This window comes from Dipodomys ordii, unplaced genomic scaffold, assembly GCF_000151885.1.
Source record: "Dipodomys ordii isolate 6190 unplaced genomic scaffold, Dord_2.0 Scaffold37, whole genome shotgun sequence".
Classification (NCBI taxonomy): Eukaryota; Metazoa; Chordata; class Mammalia; order Rodentia; family Heteromyidae; genus Dipodomys; species Dipodomys ordii.
Genome location: NW_012267253.1, coordinates 7,156,162 through 7,177,961, shown reverse-complemented (window position 1 = coordinate 7,177,961; position 21,800 = coordinate 7,156,162). Strand labels below are relative to the sequence as shown.

The 21,800-nt window shown below is 41.7% G+C and overlaps 1 protein-coding gene across 1 annotated transcript in view; it reads right to left on the bottom strand.

Moving 5' to 3' along the window:
• Rhoq (ras homolog family member Q) overlaps positions 1-21,800 on the bottom strand; it is a 42,913-nt gene that overhangs the window by 3,316 nt on the left and 17,797 nt on the right. Inside the window, exons 3-4 of the mRNA XM_013017958.1 lie at positions 4,412-4,576; positions 4,042-4,137 (exon numbers count right to left, since the gene is read on the bottom strand). Of these exons, the coding sequence (XP_012873412.1) occupies positions 4,042-4,137; positions 4,412-4,576 (261 nt within the window). The remainder of the gene's footprint in view (positions 1-4,041; positions 4,138-4,411; positions 4,577-21,800) is intronic.

Sequence of the window (21,800 nt, the reverse complement as noted above, 5' to 3'; positions counted from 1 at the left end):
TCACATCAAACACGGTTCAGTTCCTAGAGATATTTCAATGAACTGAGTCAGAGCTAAGGAGTCCTGCTGCTTAGTACATACATTGACTTAGGTTGGGGAGAGAGGAACACAAAGGGAATTCAGAGCAGATGGTAAATACTGGGGAGGAAAAAGCAGAGAAGGGCTTTGAGGTAGGGAAGTCTCAGTGGGTCCAGGCTCCAGACAAGTGGTACGGACAGAAGGGTGCAGATGCAAAGACCCTGATGTGGGTGGTGCTGGGAGCCTTCCCACAAACAGAAAAAAGGCTGGGGCAAAAGAGGGCGCGCATCACTGTATGAGTGACAACATCAGCAAGGCTGATCATAATCGCCACCTTCTACCCTCAGATGGAACTGTTCACTCGCTGAAAAGCTGCTATACACACTTCCTGAAACGTAAGAACCAGCAGAGAATAAAATTAAGTCCCTACCCTGTTCTCCTGCAGCTTATTGCATTTTCGAAGGAGGAGACCAATCCTGAACTAGCAAATATAGAAGTGGAATGTGAGAAACTAATATGGTCGCAAAACAAATGGGAAGGTAGGGCATGGGGAATAAGCAGGGACACATGGAGAAATTGACACTTGAGCTGAAATGTGAAAAGAGTAAAATAATGAATGAAGTCCGCATAGTAAAAAACCCTCGGCAGAAAGCCCAGCAAAGGACAAAGGCTTTAAGGTAGAATGACAGAGGGGCCTGTTGGCCTTGGAATGGGGGGAGTGGGAGGGGTTGGACTTTACTCTCATGTGTGGAACCCACTGGAGGATTTTGGGCTGAGTGAGCTGACAGCTTGTGTTTTAAAACTCACTCTAAGGCTGGGAAGTTGGCTCTGGTAAAGTGCTTGCCTCGCATGCATGAGGCCCTAGGTTCGATTCCTCAGCACCATATAAGCAGAAAAAAGCCAGAAGTGGCACTGTGGCTCAAGTGGTAGGGCGCTAGCCTTGAGCTAAAGAGCTGTGGGACAATGCCCAGGCCCAGAGTTCAGCCCCCATGACCCACCAAAAATGAAACAAAACAAAACCTCACTCTGGCCAGGAGCCAGTGGCGTACACCTGTAATCCTACCTACTTAGGAGGCTGAGATCGAGATCAAAATTAAAAGCCAGCCTAGGCACTAAAATCCATAAGACTTTTATCTCTAATTAACCATTAAAGAGCCAAAAGTCAAGCTGTGGCTCAAGTGCTAGAGGACCAGTCTTGAATGAAAAAGCTGGGCATTACTTAGGCCCTCAGTTCAAGGCTCAGGACTGATATGTAAGATACACACACACACACACACACACACACACACACACACACACACACACACTCACTCACTCACTCTGGCTGCTATATGCTGTGTTGAGTGCTGTGTTGAGAGTGGACTGTGCCGGCTATGATGGGCAGAGACAAGCAGAGGTGAGTTAGAAGCTGATCCGATAATCCAGGCCAGAGCTAAGAAGCATTTGGATCCTGGATCTGTTCCAAAGGTAAAACAGTATGTTTTGTCGGGAGATCTGGAAGTATATGGTAAAAGAGAAACAGCAAGGTCAAGTATGATTTCAAAGTTTTGAACTTGAGTAATTGGGAGGGGAGGCTTGGAGGGTAAAATTAGGAATTCTTGTTAGGACATGTTGACTTTGGGATCCTTGGCCATACAGATGGACTTGTTGAGTAAAGAACTAAATCGTCACATCTAGAGTTCAGGGAGGAAATCAAGGCTAGAGGGAGATATCTTCAGTAGAAGACAGTTGAAGTCACGGGACTCAGCAGTTCCCTAGGCCCTATGGGAGATGCAAAGATAGCTGAGAGGCCTAGAGGGGAGAAGAAGCTAGAGAGTGCTCAAGGAAGCAAGTAAAGAAAGTGTTTCCAGAAGGGAGCTCAGTGGCAAGTCCTTACCTAGACTGTGGGAGTCCAAGTTTGATTTCCTACACTGAGTCAAATGCTGCTGCCAGCTTTTTACCTAGGATTGTATTGTGTTGGAACAACTTTCTTCCCTGAAGCTGCGTGATATATATGAACATCTCTAGATATTTTACTATGAATGTTTAATAGACGCAGGGAGTTTTTTGTAAACAATGCAGCATCTTTAAGTACATTTCTTTAAGTACATTCCTGATCACTGTTTCCTTGTAAAGTGACAAGGTGTAACTATGTATTTTTATAGGTACTTAGTGAAGTGCTATCTGTACTGTGTGAGGTGGTTAAATCAAGCTAATGGGCATGTTTATTACCTCAAATACTTGTGTTTTGGGTAACAAATTTACTTTCAGCAGTTTTAACACATAGACTACACTGTAACTACATTCACATGCTATGAAATAGATCTCAAACTTTGTATTCAAAGCAATGTCAGATAATTTTCTTAGGCTAAATTCCAAAGCAGGAGTTGTATGATTGATCAACATTATGTGTGTGATTTTAAGGCTTTAGCATCTTGTCGAGAGTGCTTTTGTTTTACTACCACCAACATAGCACAGTGCCTATTTGCCTTTGCCCATGCAAAATGGAAATAATTCATTTTCCATTCCTTTGGCAACTCTATGAGTGGAAATTGAATTTATATTTGACACCAAATGAGTTTCAACATTTCTATTTTCATTCTGTGTATTCTAGGCATATTTCCTATTGACTTCCTCAGGTGATTTTATTTCCAGGGGTCAATGTCTTTTTTCTGATTCATTCATTTGAACCAGGATTCCTGTGTACTAAAGATGTCAAGTCTCTTATGTGACCTAATTTTATTTCTGGCATTGAACATGATATGAGAGTCTTATGTAGCTAAGATATTAAGATGTTCATTAATGACTTTTACCCCTATGTGTGACACTCAGAAATTCCTTCTTCCCTCAAGATGACAGAATTAAGTTGAAGAAACCCTAAACAGATTTGTTAATGTATCCATTTATCTTTTAACTTTGGAAAAACTATTTCCTCATAATTGTACATTTAGATTCTGCTTCCACAAGAGGCACAGTAAAGTCACTTAAAAAACAGAACCCAATAATGTTAGGGGCAAATAAAGGACAAAAGGTAGATGTAGCTTTGAGGAGGAATTATACAAACAAGCACACATTGTCTGCATCTAGACCTAGCCACCATTTTCTGTTTTGAGCCACAAATTTCAACAGTAATTCTGTGTCACCCCATGCTCAACTCCATGAGTTTTAGCTGAAAACAACATGTTTTTGACAGAGCACAAATGTGTAAGTAATTGAGAAGGGCTTAAAAGTTCAGTATCTACTTCTCTCTTTTACTTGTGGCACTTACTAAGCAAATGACAACTCCTTGAGCCATGCCACCCTTTTTTTTTGCTTTAGTTATCAGACCTCAGTCTTCCTTCCCATGCCACCGATAGCTGAGGTTATAGATATACACTACCAGGCCTGGCTTGTTAAGATGTGGGTTTTGCTAATTTTGTCTTGGGCTGGACTTGAACCATGATCCTCTTGATCTCTGGCAGCCAACTAGCTGGGATTTGTAACCATGGTGCTCAACCACCATTTAGTGCCTACTTTCTTATATCTCTTCCTACAGATGACTTTTTTTTTTTTTTTTTTGGTCCGGTTGTAGGGCCTGAACTCTGGGCTTGGGCCTTGTCCCTCAGCTCTTCAGCTCAAGACTAGCGCTCTACCACTTGAACCACAGCGCCACTTCCGGCTTTTTTTCTTTTTGCTTATGAAGTGCTGAGGAATCGAACCCAGGGCCTCATGCATGCAAGGCAAGCGCTCCATCACTGAGCCACCTTCCCAGCCCTTACAGATGACTTTTAATTAACACACAGTTGCATCGTAGGATAGGTGGAAGAGACTGGGACCTGGAGTCTGGCTTATGCTCCACCACTTTTACTGCAGGGCCTTGGGCTAGTTCCTGGTATCTCCAAGCCATCATTTTTTTCTCAAACCTGCCTCAATGGATCAATGCAAAGATTGAGTGAGATAATACATAGAAACCACTTAGCACAGTGCCAGGCATACATAACTACACGGTGTTAACTGCTACTGTTACTTTACCTTTATTTTTAAATTCTGAAAATGTTCCATTACCTCTTTTGCTAGTTTTTGTCCTTGTTCCACACATATTGGTTTTTCTTTCATATCATTCAGTCTTGCTAATGTTTTGGGGTCATCTCGGAGATCAATCTAATTAAGAAAGGTCAAAAATGTCCCATAATATTACAATTATTTAAAGAGAAATAAAAACATTTAGCCCCCACATACAAAAAAAGATTAAACAAAAAAACTTAATTTGTAAAGTTAATAATTGTTTTGGGTACTGTTTTCTCCAAAATCATGGTAGAATTAATTAACTGGAAACTGATTAAACATTTACCATTTGGTAACCACATTTATTACCCCCCCCACAATAAAGACTGTACAATATATTTTTCAATGGGCAAAAGCAAAGCAGACATACCTGAGTTCCTATTAATAAAAAGGGTACATTTGGTGCATACTCCTTAAGTTCGGGTACCCATTCCTCTTTCACATTTTGAAACGAGGCTGGATTTACCACAGAGAAGCATATGAGGAAGACATCAGTCATTGGGTAAGATAAAGGCCTCAGACGATCATAGTCTTCCTATAGGACAAAAGGGAATCTCATTATTTACATGAACATGTCTACAGCCAATAATAATATGCATGTGAGGTCACATGTTCACCAGGCCAGTTCAGAAGCACCCTGAGTTCTACAAATGGAATGTTGGCCCTCCTCATACAACTAGGAAGAGCTATCAGAAATTCCATTTCTTTTTTGCTGTTCTTTTTCAAAATCCTAAACACCACTGGGTGAAAATTTGAAAACTAAGAAAATAGGATGTGGTGTAATCTTAACACTTAGGAGGCTGAAGTAGAAAGATCCAAAGTTCAAGGCCAGCTTGGGCTATAGACCAAGACTATTTTAAAACAACAAAAACAAAATCAGAAAATACATGGTGATTACTAAAAGCTATTGCTGGAAACCTTTGGAACTGAAAGCACTGCAAAGAACTATAAGTTGAACTAAATCTAAATACTAGACTTTGTATTAAGATAATGAACATTTACTATATGTCAAGCACTGACAATGTTTATATGAATTACGAAATCCTTACAGTCCTAAGGAGTGTACTTGTCTTTGTTTTCCTTTTGTGTAATCACAGGCACCAAGACAGATAACTTACATAAAGACAGGCAGCCATAAATAAGGAGCTGGGATCCAAATCTAGAGCTGTTAGGGCTACAGCTTTACTAAGACCTGTGAGTTTTGCTTTGTATTTCTACAATTTTCATTGTGTGTGTGTGTGTGTGTGTGTGTGTGTGTGTAAAGACAGAAATCTAAGTGTGAATCCATCAAACTCCCTTTTTTCCCCAACTTGTATTTTCTTTCCCAAATATTTCCCTGAGTGTTCTTCCAGTTCTTTTGTCTGGGTATACACACCCACAACTGTCCATGTGAATTCATCTGCACGCAAAGGAGACCACACAGAGCGAGTGTGCTCTTCTACAGCTTCCTCGTGCAGTCCGTCTTGGGGATGCCTCCACATCAGAATATATTAGGTTACCAAAGATTTAAACTGTAGCTTCACAGCTGTCCTGATGGGTGTAGTTAGTCTTGTTTTGCATGGAATATTTCTGGGACACCAAATTCTGCTTTTTAAAATTCCACTGAAGGAAGCAAGTCAGTATTCCATTTTTGTTGTGGCTAGACAATCAGCCCATTTCAAGGAAACTGATTTTGATGTTGGCCACCTCCCCTCTTCAATGACTCACTTCACTGTGAGAACAGCACACATGTGGAGCTAAGAGAATATTAAAAGCAGCTTCCACTCAGTTACTCCAGTACCATTTCCCTTGTGGACCAATTTTCCTTCATGTCATCTTCTGACATTTTTCTTAATATATGTTCAACTCAAGCATGCAAATGTCTCTTGATATTTGTGGAGGATGCATTCTGAATCCCCAGTAATACCTGAATCTTTACGTACTCAAGTCTTATATACATATAATCACCAGAACTCCTCTGCAGACTTACAGGAGGAGCTCTGTACATGCTCAATACACACCCTAAAAATATTTTAATGTACAGTAGGTTGAATCTGCATGCATGGAACCTACAGATACAAATGTTCATTGTATTAATGCCTCAAACTCAGGCTGGAAATGAGGCTTAGTGGTAGAGTACTTGGCTAGTATGCATAAAGCCCTAGGTTTGATTCCTCAGTACCACATAAACAGAAAAATCAGAAAGTGGCACTGTGGCTCACACAGTAGAGTGCTAGCCTTGACCTAAAGAAGCTCAGGGACAGTGTCCAGGCCCTGAGTTCAAGCCCGAGGACTACCAAGAAGAAAAAAAAGTCTCTGACTCAACTCTGCAGGCTAATCCTTCTGTTGTTTTACAATGATTTTTTAAAATTTTTTTAGAAATGGAGGCTTGTAACTAGTTTCCATCAAAGCTGTGCCCTGGTGTAGAAATTAGTAGGGAGAAAATCAACTAGAATGCATGTGCATCATCTTATACCCTGCCTAGTTACTACAAGAGGGCTAAAATACAAGTAATATAGTTAATAAATGGGCAAATAATATGAGCAGACACTTCCCAAAAGAAGTACAAATAAGTAAATCGTATTTTTTAAATGCTCAACATTTTTTCACCAGGAGGGAAATGCAATCAACACTGAGAGTACATCTCATTCCAGTCAGAATGACCATCATCAAGAATACAAACAATAAATACAGGCCAGATTGTGGTGGGGGCCAGGGAGGAACCCTTATATTCTACTTGTAGAAAGACAAATTAGTGTAGACATTATGGCAATCAGTATGGAGGTTCCTTTAAAAACTAAACATAAAATTACCATAGGAGCCAGCTATACCATGCCACTCCTGGGTATACAACTAAGGAATCAATGCAAACATATACTAGAGATCCTGGTACCCTATGCTTTCTGCTGCACTACTCACCATAGCAAAGGAAGGGAATCAGAGTAGGTGCCCCTTGATGAGTGAATGGATGAAAATATACCAGATATGTGCACAGGGGAGTATAGTCAGCCAAAGAAAGAAGGAAAAATGAATGGAATTGAGGTCATCATGTTAAGTGAAATAAACCAGACAAACAAATATAATATTTTCTCTCATATAATGGAAGCTAGAATTAAAAAAAAAAGAACAAAGAAGTAGAGGAATTACTAGGGAAGGAGTGTACAGGAGAGTAGTTAAACCAAAGCACAATTGCATGTATGGACAGTCACAGTGAAATCCATTAATATATACAATCAAAATGAATTAGTAATTACAATGTTAAAACCAGGTTGATCTGGTGGTAGTGTGAGTAGGTATTTTGCCTATGCTTTCTGCACTGCCTCATTCAAACTGCAAGTGCACAGGCAACTAAGAAACTGGACTCACTCTCACCATCCTAAGGAGCTGCTCTAGGCTTCAGAGCAAACCTGCACATGCACAGTGGAGGTGTTCTCATTAGAATCAGTCCTCATCCATATTTAGGTTTCCAATTTTCACAGAAACAGAAATGGGGATACTATCCCATAGGATTCCAAGCAATAAATGAAATCATGTAATTGAAGCACTCAGCACTGCACTTGGCACATGAAAGAACTTGCTCTGTGCTTTCACATAAACTCCTTGTCCCATGGGAAGCTGAGTCTGCTTCCTCTGCAATCCATGCAAGGTCCCAGGAGCGCTGTGCATTCCTGGCTTTGGCACTTCCTCCAAAGACAAAAAGGAAAAGAAACTCTTACTGGGAAATAACATTGTCTAAATACACCAACTGAGGTCTCTTGAGGGCAGTATAATTTTCAGATTAACAAAAAGAGGATGAAATATTATTACTGCACTAATTAGTCATTTTGAAACTCAACAACCTTAGATTCCTTAAAACATCAAAGGAAGATTATTCAAGAACACCAAGTTAGATAGTTTAATGACTATTTTACCTCAAGTTTATCTCATTAGGGAAATAGAATTCTACACACTTTTTCCAGAGGGCTATAAAAAGAAATCTAAAGGTGTTAAATCCAAAGTTCTCTAGAAATGCTTACTAATATTAACCCAACTATTCCATAGCACTTAAGTCTGTTACAAAGGTTCCTTTCTTAAACACAGTGAACCAGGTCTGACTTCCCTCAGTGGCAAGATGTGGACACCGTGGAAGGCAATTAGATCGACCATTTCTAGGCATTTGTTAAATTGCAGATTTTGATAGGATAATTACATGTGAAGAATGAGTTGTTTTTTGTTTGTTTTCTGCCGGTCCTGGAACTTGAACTCAGAACCTGGGTGCTATCCTTGAGCCTCTTTGTGCTCAAGGCTAGTACTTTCCCACTTGAGCCACAACACCATTTCCTGCTTTTTCTGAGTTGTTTATTGGACTTGAGTTTCACGAACTTTTCAGCCCAAGCTGTCTTCAAACCATGATTCTCATATGTCAGCCTCCTGAGTAGCTAGGATTACAGGCATGAACCATCGCTGCCTGGAAGAACTAGGTTTAAAAAAAATTTTTTTTAAGCAAGTATGTTTAGAACTCTTTGGAAAGAAATGTTCCTTTTATACTACCTAAAATGAATTCCTTCTGTTTATCACCTCTGGCTAAATACCTGACAGTTATTATAAGAAGGAGACCTTTCTGTTTCATCCAGCCTGAGTAATTAGAAGGCTAATAATAGATAGCAAATTAAAAGAAAATAAATTATCCCCTGTGCATACCTTAGCCAACATCATATAAAATTGTTAATACCCACAGCACACCATATCTTGAGAGTGAACTTATGTGAAACATTGGAACAGGTGGAAATAACTAGAACGTTTCAGCTCATTTTATATTTTAAATCTGACAACACAAAGGAAGTTAAATGTTTTTAAATGCCCTACTGTTAAATGACCACTTAGCAAAATCAGTTCTTCCAGCTAACTCTCCAGTGTCCTCCTAATTAACACACCAATTAGATATTTGAGTTCTCATTTAAAAAGTAGGTATTTAAACATTTAACTGGAACACTCTCAGGAACAGAGAAAAAATGTATTAGAAGCCCAATATCAAAACCATGAAAAAAATTGGTGAGTTTGGTTAACAGTCTTTTGCAAGTTCTTTAGCTTCTTAACTGGATAGCTAGATGTATCAGTTTTTAAAAGTATGTTCTGATTTGTGAGTGGGGACAGGAGGAAAAAACTGGGAGAGAGCGAGGGAAGGGGTGACATTGTCCAAAAACAAATGTACTCTTTACCTGACTTATGTAACTGTAACCCCTCTGCATATCATCTTTATAATAACAATAAAAATAAAAATTTTTAAAAAGTGTGTTCCGACAGTTTGGTGATTAGGTTCTCCACTCTTGTCCAGAGAGGATGACAATCATAGTCCTTAAAAATATCACATACTTGCCACCTGATAAGAATCACAGACAAGAGGCCAAAGAAATCTTCCCTGAGAGGAAAAATAAAAGGTGCTCAAGAGCAACAGAGAAACAGCAATACTCATCCATAAGACACTCCTTACAACAGCCTGCCGGGCCCATGAACCTACCCGCTTCTGCACTATTCTTGCCCCCCTCAAGTGGACCTGGGTGTTCTCTTCTAATGTATTTTGTCTAAATACATGTTTTGAATTGGACATCTACTTTAAATATATATCCAAAATATAAACTTTATGTAAAACCATTCACATTGGACAAGATGCCTCTGTCAGCCTATTCTGCTATTACACTGGCCACTGAAAGTCACCAGCCAAGATTTATTGAGATCATACCATGTGGAAGATGTTCTAAGGATACAAATGTACAAAAAGAAGGCATAGTTGTATTTTTAAGAGCTTAGCTGAGTTGGATATTTAAGCCAGAAATCGAAAAGGACAATCATAAGCAACAATGGGAAAGGGAAAAGCAGAAGCTACAGCAGGTGAATAGATAAATGCTTAACATAAGAAACACTACTAAATACCTACTAGGTACCCAGAATGGTGCTATAGTCACCTGGGAAATGAAGCTAGGTCAAGATTCAGATATCTAATTTGTAAACACTTTACAATATTCACAAAGCTCTGCATGTTAAACATAAAGCAATCAGAGCTGGGGGCATGGCTCAAGTAATCTAATGTGTGCCAAGCAAATACAAGGCCTTGAGTAAGCTGTGGCTTACTGTGGTAGAGCACTAGCCTTGAGTGAAAGAGCTCAAGGATAGCATCCAGGACTTGAGTTCAAGTCCCACAACTGGCCAATGAAATAAAACTCAAGGCCTTGAGTCTAAACCAGTACGACAGAGGAGGGAAAAAAAGAAGGGGGATACACTGAAATGTATGCTTTGATCTTGTAAGTTCATGATAGGAGAGGCAAGATGTATACAAATACATTATTATATGTTAGAATGTGGTATACACATGGTCATTAGGGGACACTAAGAAAAGACATTTTGGAAGAGGCATTTGAGATTTGAATACACACAACCAAATGGCCTTGGTTTATGAGGCCATTGAGCCATTTGTGAGGCCATGTGGCCATTGGGCCATTTATGAGGCTATGAAGGCTCTTGAGCCTTAGTTTCTCTGTAAAACAGGCAATGTCAGTGATAAATGCTTCTATGACCAGAGAGTCCTGTAAGCATGTATTACATTGCCAGATACCCCAGGAGATGACTTGTATTTAAAAAAGAAAAAAATAGCCATTTATTAACATCTATGAATGTCCCTCTGTAACAACCTAGAATGAGAGAAAGGTGGGCCACTGGAAAGAAGCCCCAAACCTTCCAAGTCAAAAGGTTCTGATCACTTTCATGATATAGAAAAATGTCTGGCAATTCAGGGAGAATGCCCTAAAACTGGAGGCTTGGTGGATAATAAAGCAGCAACTCAGTCACTGCCAAGACCATGGTGGTCATCTCCATCTGAAACATCTGTTTCTAGTGAGAAGCCCAAAATAGACATTGGGTATGGCTCTGGAAGCACCCCAACACTCAGAGGCCAAGAGTCCTCTTGAATTGAAATTAGGCCCTGAGGATAAGAAATATGTCATCCTGTCTAACTTATCTCTAGGCTAACTCTTAGTACTAGCAGCTTCTGAAACTTCATTTTCTTTGTGTAGTCATTTTGCCACTTTTGAATTTTAAATTTAACTTGTGATATAAAAGGGTCACTTTTTGCCCCCTTAAAATTGGCTCTCAGGAGGCTGGGGTATATGACTTTACAATTTTGACTTGACTGAATTTGCTTCCTACCTCCTATTACCTCCCACTATTGCTGGACTAAAGGACATTTGGAAAAGGGAATTTGTTTAAGCGCTATACATTCCTAAGAATTGTTTTTCAAAAACTTTTCCCATGTTTGGCCTTTTTGTTTTATTTATTTTAATTTTTATTTATTTATTTATTTTTGGTCAGTCATGGGCTTAAACTCTGGACTCGGGCATTGTCCCTGAGCTCTTCAGCTCAAGGTGAGTGCTTTACCACTTGAGGCACAGTGCCACTTCTGGTTTTCTGGTGGTTAATTGGAGTCTCTGTATTTGATGTTGGTATAATCTGTGGAGGGGAAGGGCAAAAACAAATCCTTTAACTAGGGATACAGGTGGACCCATTGCAACAATGAGATGTACAAGTTGTAATGTCAAAAAAATGAACTTTACAACTTTGGTGGAGGGGGGAGGATCAGGTGGGGGGAGGTGGGGGGAGTGTGGGAAGGGATGGGAAGGGGAAACAAAGAGGAGGCAACAATGCCTGATAAGAAATGTACTCGTTATCTTGCCCATGTAATTGTGACTTCTCTGTACAGTATTTTCACAATAAAAAAAAAAAAGTCTCACGGAGTTTCCTGCCTAGGCTGCCTTTGAACCACAGACCTCAGATTTCAGCCTCCTGAGTATACAAAAGCATGAGCCATCAGCACCTTGCTTGCCTTTTTATTTTTTACAATGTTTTTATTTATTTTTGTTTGTTACAGGTTTAATTGGTTCTTAACGTTTAGTTTCCAACTTTCACAAACTGTCACTTTCATATGACTTCTAATACGTTGGTTCCCCCCATTAATTTATCAATTATTAAGGAATTAGGGAGAGATCGTGGGCTTTTTCCATTGCTCCTTCTTTTGGGATGCCTAACTTCTGCTTAGGTGAACCTGAGAAAAAGAGGGAATGTGATCTGGTGAGGTAGAAAGACAAGCAGCAGAGGAAACTGTCCTTACCTTGTCTTCCAGGACCAGCACTTCCTCAACCCTAAAAGCAGAGGACGGAACTGGAGTGGCAGATTGCCGTGTCTCATGCTGTGTACACTGTGAGCAGCCCTAGTAACAGATTTCATGTGGGAGGAGGCTTAAATTCCTGGATAAAACTCAAGTCTTAGGATTCTGTTTTATCTAAGCTGACCCCACCAGGCAGAGGATCAAGACTTGGCTAAAAATGGCCCTCAGGCAAGCTTCCCTTCCCCATCTGTGAAGGGAGAGTAAATATAGCATACACATGTTGAGAGAAAAGAGAGCTGGTCAAGGGCTTTGAGCTCTCCTAGCAGACAAGCCTGACTTTCCAAAAAAAGACAAGCCACGACTTCACTGCCAGTGCTGCTTCTTTTGTGCATGGTGAGGTGACTCCCCTGGTTGTGGAGTATTTTGAGCTGAAATTCTACATTGTCTGGTGCTATAATTACAGGTCTTATTCACTAAAACAGAGGTCAGCCGGCCTCAGGCATGCAACGCGAAGGTAAATGTCTGGTCATACTTCCACAGCGTCTCTTCTTTCCTAACTTGATGGCACAGATTTCATGTGGATGCAGCAGCCATTCATTCATTCAGCAAGTATCTGGCAGTAAGGCAGTGAGTGTGGTGTATTCACTAGGGAAACGTAGACCTCCAACTTCCCTCCTGGAGTTTTGCACATAACTGAGGAGCAGACAAGCAGCTCTCAACCAGACACATACAACACTGGGAGATGTGCTGGCAATCTGAGAGGTGATGGGGGAAGAGGCAAAGGGGGAGAAAAAACGAGAGAGGGGGTAACAAGTTCAAAAAGAAATGTACTCACTACCTTTCTTATGTAACTGTAACCCCTCGGTACATTACCTTGACAATAAAATTAAAACAAAAACAAAACAAAGACAAAAAATGAATGGGGGTGCTGTACTCATAGTTTGCGGGTGTGAGCCAGTTACTATACAACCTGCCCATTGAAAACCAGTCTTGGGCTAGGCATGACTGCTGTCTTGCTAGGCATTCATGAAAAATCCTTCTATAATTCCACGCCTCTAAGATGCTAATGAATTTTCTGGGAATGTAATCTCCTTAAATTGGAGGAGAGAGATTGTATTTTATCCAAAACATTTCAGGAGCTACTTATCATCAGAGCATCACATGCTGCTGGAAATATTGCTCTTGGTATCTGAATCACCACTAAACCACAACTATGCTAGTCAAGATTTGTGGCTGCTGCATGCACGGGTAATTCTACCTATAGGTGCAGGAATTTCTGGAATATTAAGCTCTAGGAATTTAGGAACTTAACACTAAAATATTGTTTTATTACTCTGCCTTTTATTTTTCCTTCATACTACTATACTGGTTTAAAAGTATGTGTTGGGGGGCTGGGAAGGTAGCTCAGCGGTAGAGTGCATGCCTTGCAAGCATGAGGCTCTGGGTTCGATTCCTCAGCACCACATAAGCAGAAAAAGCCGGAAGTGGCGCTGTGGCTCCAGTGGTAGAGCGTTCGCCTTGAGCTGAAGAGCTGAGGGACAGCGCCCAGGCCCAGAGTTCAGGCCCCATGACTGGCAAAAAAAAAAAAAAAAAAAGTATGTGTTGGATGCTCTATAGGAAATGTACTCATTACCTTACTCATGTAACTGTAACCCCTCTGTACAGTATTTTTACAATAAAAACATATATACAATATAAAATTTTAAAAAGTATATATTGAAGCCAGGTACTGGTGGCTCACACTTGTAATCCTAACTACTCACTCAGGAGGCTAAGATCTGAGGATTATAGTTCAAAGCCAGTCCAGGCAGAAAAATCCATGAGACTCTTACCTTCAATTAACCAGCAAAAAAACAGAAATGAACTGGCTCAAGTGAGAATTGCTAGCCTTGAACAAAAAAGGCAAGTGAGAATGCAAAGGTCCATGTTCATGCTCCAGTACCAACATAAATAAATGAATGAATGAATAAATAAATAAATGTGCCTAGGGAGGTAGTATTATCCATAGACTTCAATTGAGGATAAGTCAAAGAGGAATATTTGTTATAAAAAGATGGGCTGAATCTGATGTAGCTGAGATGCTGAGTCAGATCAAATTTGGACAAAATGAAGATTTAGGGATAGGCAATATGAAGGGAAAGAGCCAGGCATGGAGAGAAGGACTAATTGAGAAGCCCAACTTTGTTTGTTTGTTTTTTTGGGGTCTGGTCGTGGGGCCTGAACTCTGAGCCTCGGCGCTGTCCCTCAGCTCTTCAGCTCAAGGCTAGCACTTTACCACTTGAGCCACAGCACCACTTCCGGTTTTTTTCTTTTTGCTTATGTGGTGCTAAGGAATCAAACCCAGGGCCTCAGGCATGCAAGGCAAGTGCTCTACCACTGAGCCACCTTCCCAGCCCGGAGAAGCCCAACTTTGATCAGAGCATTCAGCAAAGACCTCCAACCTGAGACCTGAGGGAGGGTTAAATGACAAGGCAGAGGACAACATGTACAGAAACCTCAGGCTGAGAGGCCCTGAGAGACCCTGGCAAAGTCCAGCGTGGCAGGAGGCCTGGGAAGGAGGAGGCCTAGAGCATCCGAGTCTGAATGTCATAGAACATCACTAAAAGGTGAAGCAAGGGGACCACACACTTTGACTTTTTATAAAGACCATCTTAAGCTGCTTTGAGCTAGACAAACAGAAATACATGAAAAGCCAGTACTGGAACTCAGGAGACAAAAGATTTGTGGCTTGGATAAATAGGGGCAGCTGACAGTTTGAGACATGGTAGGTTCTGGACCTGTTCTGGAATAGACTCAGGCTGGGGTGATGTGTGAAATAAGGAATAATCCAGTTTCTGATCTGTGCAGCGGAGTGAAGAGTACTGTTGGCAGAGCAATACTGAGCAATTCTGAGTACTGCTCAGCAGTACTCATGGTGGGGAGTAAGGCAGAAACCTCGGGCCAAGGCTGGGCCAATTTTAAGCTTGAGTTCTCTGTCTTGAGTTCCAGATCCAGCTCTTTATGCCTTCTCCTGATTGGGTGACAATATCTCAGACATTTCTGTACTAAACTTGTTCCGTCTCCTCAAATCTGCAACTTCTGTTTGCCATCTTAGTAAAAGGTATCACCTCCTATCAGGCTATGCAAAGCAGAAACCTTTCGTACTAACCTCAAATGTTCACCAAAAATCAAGCAGGAGCCCAACTACACGTATCCAACTAATCAAACGCCCAGAAAGCCTCATGCTCCTTTCCCTCTCCACAATTCCTTACTTGGGTGGCTCCTATTCATCTTCCAGGCTTTGGTCTAGAAATCACACTTTATCCAACCAATCCCAGATGAAACCCCAATTGAAATCAAGCACTCTACACTCTGCACTTCCATTACCTGTCAAAGTACACAAGGGCTTCTCCACCTTAGTCTATGACACCAACATTAGTGTCTCCTTTGTGTGTGTGTGTGTGGTCCTGGGGCTTGAACTCAGGACCTGGGCCCTGTCCCTAAACCTCTTTGTGCTCCAGGTCAGCACTCTACCACTTTGACCCTCAGCACCACTTTCATCTTTTTCTGAGTAGTTTATTGGAGGTAAGAGTCTCACACTTTCCTGCCTGGGCTGGCTTTGCTTTGAATTGCAATCCTTAGATCTCAGCCTCCTGAGTAGCTAGGATTATGGGTGTGAACCACTGGCACCAGGCAGTGTCTCCTTTTTATCCACATCCTCAACAAGTCTCTCCTGGGGCAGGAGACTAGTCTTCAAAGCCAGGTGTATAGAATCTACACACTATACTCTTACTGAATTAAGAAAGGGAGGCAAAGTCAGAAACGTAAGCTGCAACCAGGTCATGATGGTATGCACTGTGCTGGCCTTCATCCTTCAGCCAGCTACTGAGCTGAAGAAAGTGGATCAGGTGTCTGAATTCTCAGGTGACAGGCTAATTTCTCAGATCATCATCGCCACTTTCAGCAAGGAATCAAATTGGCTCCTGTGATCAGGCCTATTTTTCTGGGCATACCAATGGATCCAACCCACCTGCCTGAATGATGTACACTCTCACAGAGCAGTCTGACAGCCTCACACTGAGGTATTTGCAGCATTTTAGTTCCTGCTGCTATTCCTTCCCCCCTCCCAGCTTTCTTTTCATTGCCTTGACATTTATTTTACTTCAGAGTGGAGGATATTGTTGACTGTTTATCCACCATCCTTCTTCCACTCAGCCACGTGAGCCTGGAGGCCCCTGATCACATACTTGGCTATGGAAGTTCCATGGCTGGATTAAGCTAATCAGTGTGTGTCTTTTTTCATCCCTGCCCCTCCCACAGGCATTGGTTCTTGGGTGGGCAAGTGACCTAAATTGTCCAATCAGAATTAAACATGGCAGGTTTAAAGGCAGCTTCTGACTTTTATTGCTGCTGCTCCCCTCTCTCCCTTTCCCTTGTTTTCTCTTCCACCCACCTCAGTATGTAAAGATTTCTACTACAGATCCAGTCTCTGCAGCTCATGGAGCGTGCTCAGGATACCTTCTATGTGGGACAATGCTATGATGTCTGTGGTCACAGATACCACCATCCACACACACATCAGTGTATATACGGGATAGGTGAGAACCTGCACATATCTCTGGCTCGTACCATACAAGTACCAAGCTGATATACTCTGATCCCCCTTCCCTTCCCTCCCCTCCCACCACTCCTTCACTTTCAACATTTATACTACAGAGATTAAATTCTCTCTCACTGACAAATACGCTTGCGCATGTCCTTTTAATGTCTTCTTAATGCATTAAGAAGACAAGCAGACAGGCAGTAAAGGAAGACCCTAGCAACTGTAAATAGCCAACCCTCCTTATCCACCATCTCTGCATCCACACATTTAACAAAATGTGGATAGAAATAGTCATGTGCAAAAAAAAAATTTTGAACACTACAGACTTTATTCCCTAAATAACAACTATTACCTAGCATTTACATTGTGTTAGGTTTTATAAGTAATCTACAGATGATTTGAAGTATATGGGAGGATGTGTGTAGGTTATATGCAAATACGTTGTGTTTTATATAAGAGGTTTGAGCACTCACATATCTCAGTATATGAGGAGGTTCTAAAACCACTCTCGCCCCCTTCCCCCTGAGGATACTGAGAGATGACTATACCCTGATTAAGCCTGAAATAGTGCTTCTTCTCCATGGCCAGAGAGGCAGCCAAACTGCATGGGGGAGTTAAAGTATGACTAACAAGCCCATTTGGAATCCAAAGATGTGAACCACACTCCACTGGGCAAACAAACACAAACATCTGAGGACGAGGAAGGCTCTCAGTGGGCAGGCAAAATCAGGATGACCTAACACTGCTCACAGATACGCCTGCATGGAACAGATCCCTTAAAATGCACACAATTTCTGTTAAGGTGATGAGAATATTTTGGAGCTAGATAGAGGTGGTGGTTACATAATGCTATGAATGTACTAAATGCCACTGGATTGTATACTTTCAAGTGGGTAGATGTATGTTTTGTGAATTCAACCTCAACTTAAAGTTATATATATAGATATAGATATATGTTCACAAGTATGCAGAGGTCTGACAGTGCAGGTACCCTCCCACATATTTGCACACACTCACTCAGACTTCTGTGAACACAAAACTACCCTGCAGGAAGTCCCTGGATCCCAATATATGCATGCACACACACACCCTTCAGAAATTACACTTCCACACTGTAAAGCAAGCCCCCCCCCCCGCCGGGGCTCCCCTCCCCCTGCCTGTCCTGAATGACCTCCTTTATCTCCTCCTCTCCAGTACTGGCCTTTCCATAACATGGGTAGCTCCTGTGGAGTCCTGCATCCCCGGGTAAGAAACGTCATCCCATCACTCTAGCCTATGCAGCCTCACAGCCCTGGAAGGCTACTGGATTCCCACTTCCACAAGAACCCCAACTATTCCACTGGGCCTTCATTATTCCTGGAGACAGGACAACTTCTACTTAGGATGAGGAAAGTAAGAAGCGTATCACTTGTCCAAAGTGACGTGAATAGTTTAGGCAGAAGTATAGTTTAACATAGCTCCTCTAACAACCAGTTTAACCAGGCAATGAGTGTACCATAGTTTCAGACACAGACTTTCCAAACCATTGAGTCAGATCTGTTAGTAGTGTGGCCTTGGGCATATTATTCACCTTTCCCTTTTCTCTTTTAGAGTTCTCCCCATAAGCAAGAGGGAAGATTAAATGAGCTCAGATCTGGAAGACACTTAGCATAAGGTCATGGCTAATGTATAATCATGCCAGACCAGATATATTTCTTCTCCATTTAATTTCAGATTTGGGGCAGTCAAGCAAATAGGAGAAAATGAGAGTTGCAGATAAAATTGACTTTTGGAATACATGGAGAAACTGTATAGGTTAGGTAAGTGTATATGTTTATGTGGCTTCCTACGAAATGGTAAAACCAATATACCTTAAAAATGTGCTCAGAGCTGGTTACAGTGGCTCAAGTCTGTAATCCTAGTTACTTGGAAGGCAGAGAGACTGGAGGATCATGGTTCAAGGCCAGACCAGATATAAAAATTCACAAGACTCCATCTCAATCTATGGCTGGGTAGGCACATGCTATTCCAGCTATGAGGGAAGTGTGATGGCTGATGGCAGTGGCATGTGCCTGTCATCCCCAGTGACACGGAGAAGCACAAACAGGAGGTTCACAGCTTAGGTCAGCTGGGACACAAAGCAAGATCTCATTTCAAAAATAACCAAAACGGACTTGAGTCACAACTTACATGGCAGAGTACATGCTTTGCAAGCTTGAGGCTCTGGATTCCAACTTGCAGTACTGCCAAAAAAAAAAAGTGCTTAGAGGACACCTGAGGTCCAAAACATTCACCCAGCAGCTGGATGTCCCATAATAAAGACTATGACTAGGGAGCCATATAACCTTGACCAAAACAGATCACAGGCCAGTGAGAAAAATGGAACAACACTATAGATGACAAGCCAGGAAACCAGAAACAACCATAAAACTTGGTTAGAAAAACAGCAGATAGGCCTGACATAATCTGCTACTCAGCAGGCTGAGATCTGAAGATCATGGTTCAAAGCCAGCCTGAGCAGCAAAGTCCTTGAAACTTTTACCAGCAAAAGGCCAGAGGTGAAGCTGTGGTTCAAGTGGTAAAGCAGCAGCACTGAGTGAAAAAGCTAAGGGACAACATCTAGACCCTGAATTCAAGCCTCAGTATCAATACAGAGAAAGAGAGAAAGAGAGAGAGAGAGAGAGAGAGAGAGAGAGAGAGAGAGAGAACTATGCTTTCACATGCAGTGGCTTTAATTCTGTCCTTTCTGTGTATTCTCATGAAAAGCCTTTGAGGCAGTGTTAGGACAGCCATCTCTCTCCCCAGGGCAGCAGCAAAGTCCAGGCATTTGGTGAAACTGCCTGGAACAATTGGACCTGTAGGGTGGACCAAAGTTCTAGATTATAGCCTGTGTGATGGAGGCAACAGGTCCAGGCTCTGTACCCTGCCCTGTGTTACTTTTTTGAGTCTCATTGGAGTATGGAGTGCATCACTTAAGTCTGAGTTCTGTGCTGTCTGGAAAACCCTACACTAGGCATCTCCCTTTACAGAGCCACTGGCTTGTAAGCAAACTGGCAAGATCCAGGCAGTGGAGACAATCTGTAGATTTGGCCTGGTCTGTGACCTAGTATTACCTCCACATGTGTATCCATGAACAAGTCTTTTCCAGTGTCTCTAAGCCTGTTTTCTCATCTATTAGGAAAAAAGCAGAGGGAGCAACAGAAATATTGCTCATCTCATTAGGTCATTGTTATGATTAAATATATAAACAGGTCCAAAAAAGGCAAGAAGAAAAGACGCTATGCACCTGGGATTCTCAGGACAGACAACTTGTCATTGGCAAACGTCCTGAACTGCCTCTGTTACACAGCACTAATCTTCCCAGATGTCACTGCTCTCTATGCCCTTCAGGAAGTCTGAACTATTTACCCTGGTGTTCAAGCCAGCCATGGCTGGCACTAAGTTTCTCTGACAACCTTAGCTTCAATAGCCTACCTGACACCACACACTCTTGCCAAAATAAGACAGATTGTCCCCCATGTTCTCCTTCACCTCAACCATACACTTCTTCTGTACTTTTCTCTTAGTCTTGTCTCATCTGTGTCCCCTCCCAACCCAATCCACACCCTCATGCAATCTCTTGTCTAGGAAACTCTCCAGACCTGCTCTGCCTTCAAAGCAGTAAGGATTCATTGCTGTCTCCCAGTGTCACTGACCATTCAGTAATAGTTATGCCTAGGTGGGGAGGAAGACTATGTAACCACTGGCAATAAAATTACATTTTAAGAATTGAGTGAATGGAAATCAAGCAATATAGTTATTAGTTTACTGTAATATAGATTACATTAAGGAGTCTCTACTACCTGAAAATACCTCAGCTTAATCAAAGTGACTGAAATGCAACCAAAGAAAGCTATGACCTAAGACATTATGGGCCTATTGAAAAAGTATGTGAACGCTTAAGTAATGGTCTACACAGACCCTACACAGAGTTTAGTCGACTTGGGGGCTGTATAATTCAAATATGCCAGAAAATCCATGACCCAGAGGAAATAAAATCTTTTCCAAGATATGCAGCTACTATTTACTTTGATTGAAGCCTGAACCAAAGAGGCTTCTTACAAACTCATTTTCCTCAGCAGCTTGGGGAAAAGAGGAGCCACCACTGTAGCCATGTTCTTCATATTTATACTTCTAATTATAAAGTGGGGAAGACTTCGGTTAAGTCCCAGCTGACTAAACACACACATATTCATCTTTGATCTCTCTGAAGTCCTTTAACAGTACAGTAATTTTTAAAAAGGCATAAAGCCACCAGAACAAAACAAATAAGAAAGGAGATAAGAGCAACAAAATTTTAGAAGCTAGAAGGCAAAACAAAACAAAACCAAGTGAACTGACTCTGGTAGCCAGCTACTGGGACAGCAAGGAGGTCAAGGCAGAGCTCTGTTCCCATATCAGCAGGCCCGGAGGGCCTTAAGCTGCAGGGACTGGACCAACATGTTCTTCTGGCTGTGGGACAAAGGTGGAAATACAAACAAGAGGCTGACTGAAAGCTTGTTTATGAAGCAATCAATCTCAGATCCCCTTCTCTATTGTGGTAAACTCCGCAGCCTGGCAAAAGGCAGAAGAGATTTATTCTCTACAAAGGGCAGAACAAAGGCTGCTTGAATTGGAGGATATAGACAGGCCAGAGTACACACTGACAACCTGTCTTCAGGACACTGGCAGTCCAACATGAGCCTTTTAGGAAAGAGACTTTTATGGGAACCCTGGCTCTGGCTCATAGTCTATTAGCCTTAAGGTGATGGAAGGGTGTAAAAGATCATGGTACAATGCCTCTCAACTGGAAGTGGAGAAGAACAAGTAGTCTTGTCTCAAGGGAACATTTGACAAGACTTTTTTTTTCTTTTTTGTTGGTTGTGAGGCTTGAACTCTGGGCCTGGGCACTGTCCCTGAGCTCTTTTGCTCAAGCCAAGTGCTGTACCACTGAGTCACAGTGCTACTTCCAGTTTTCTGGTGGTTAACTGGAGGTAAGAGTTTCACTGACTTGGGGCTGGGAAGGTGGCTCAGTGGTAGCATGCTTGCCTTGCATGCCTGAGGCCC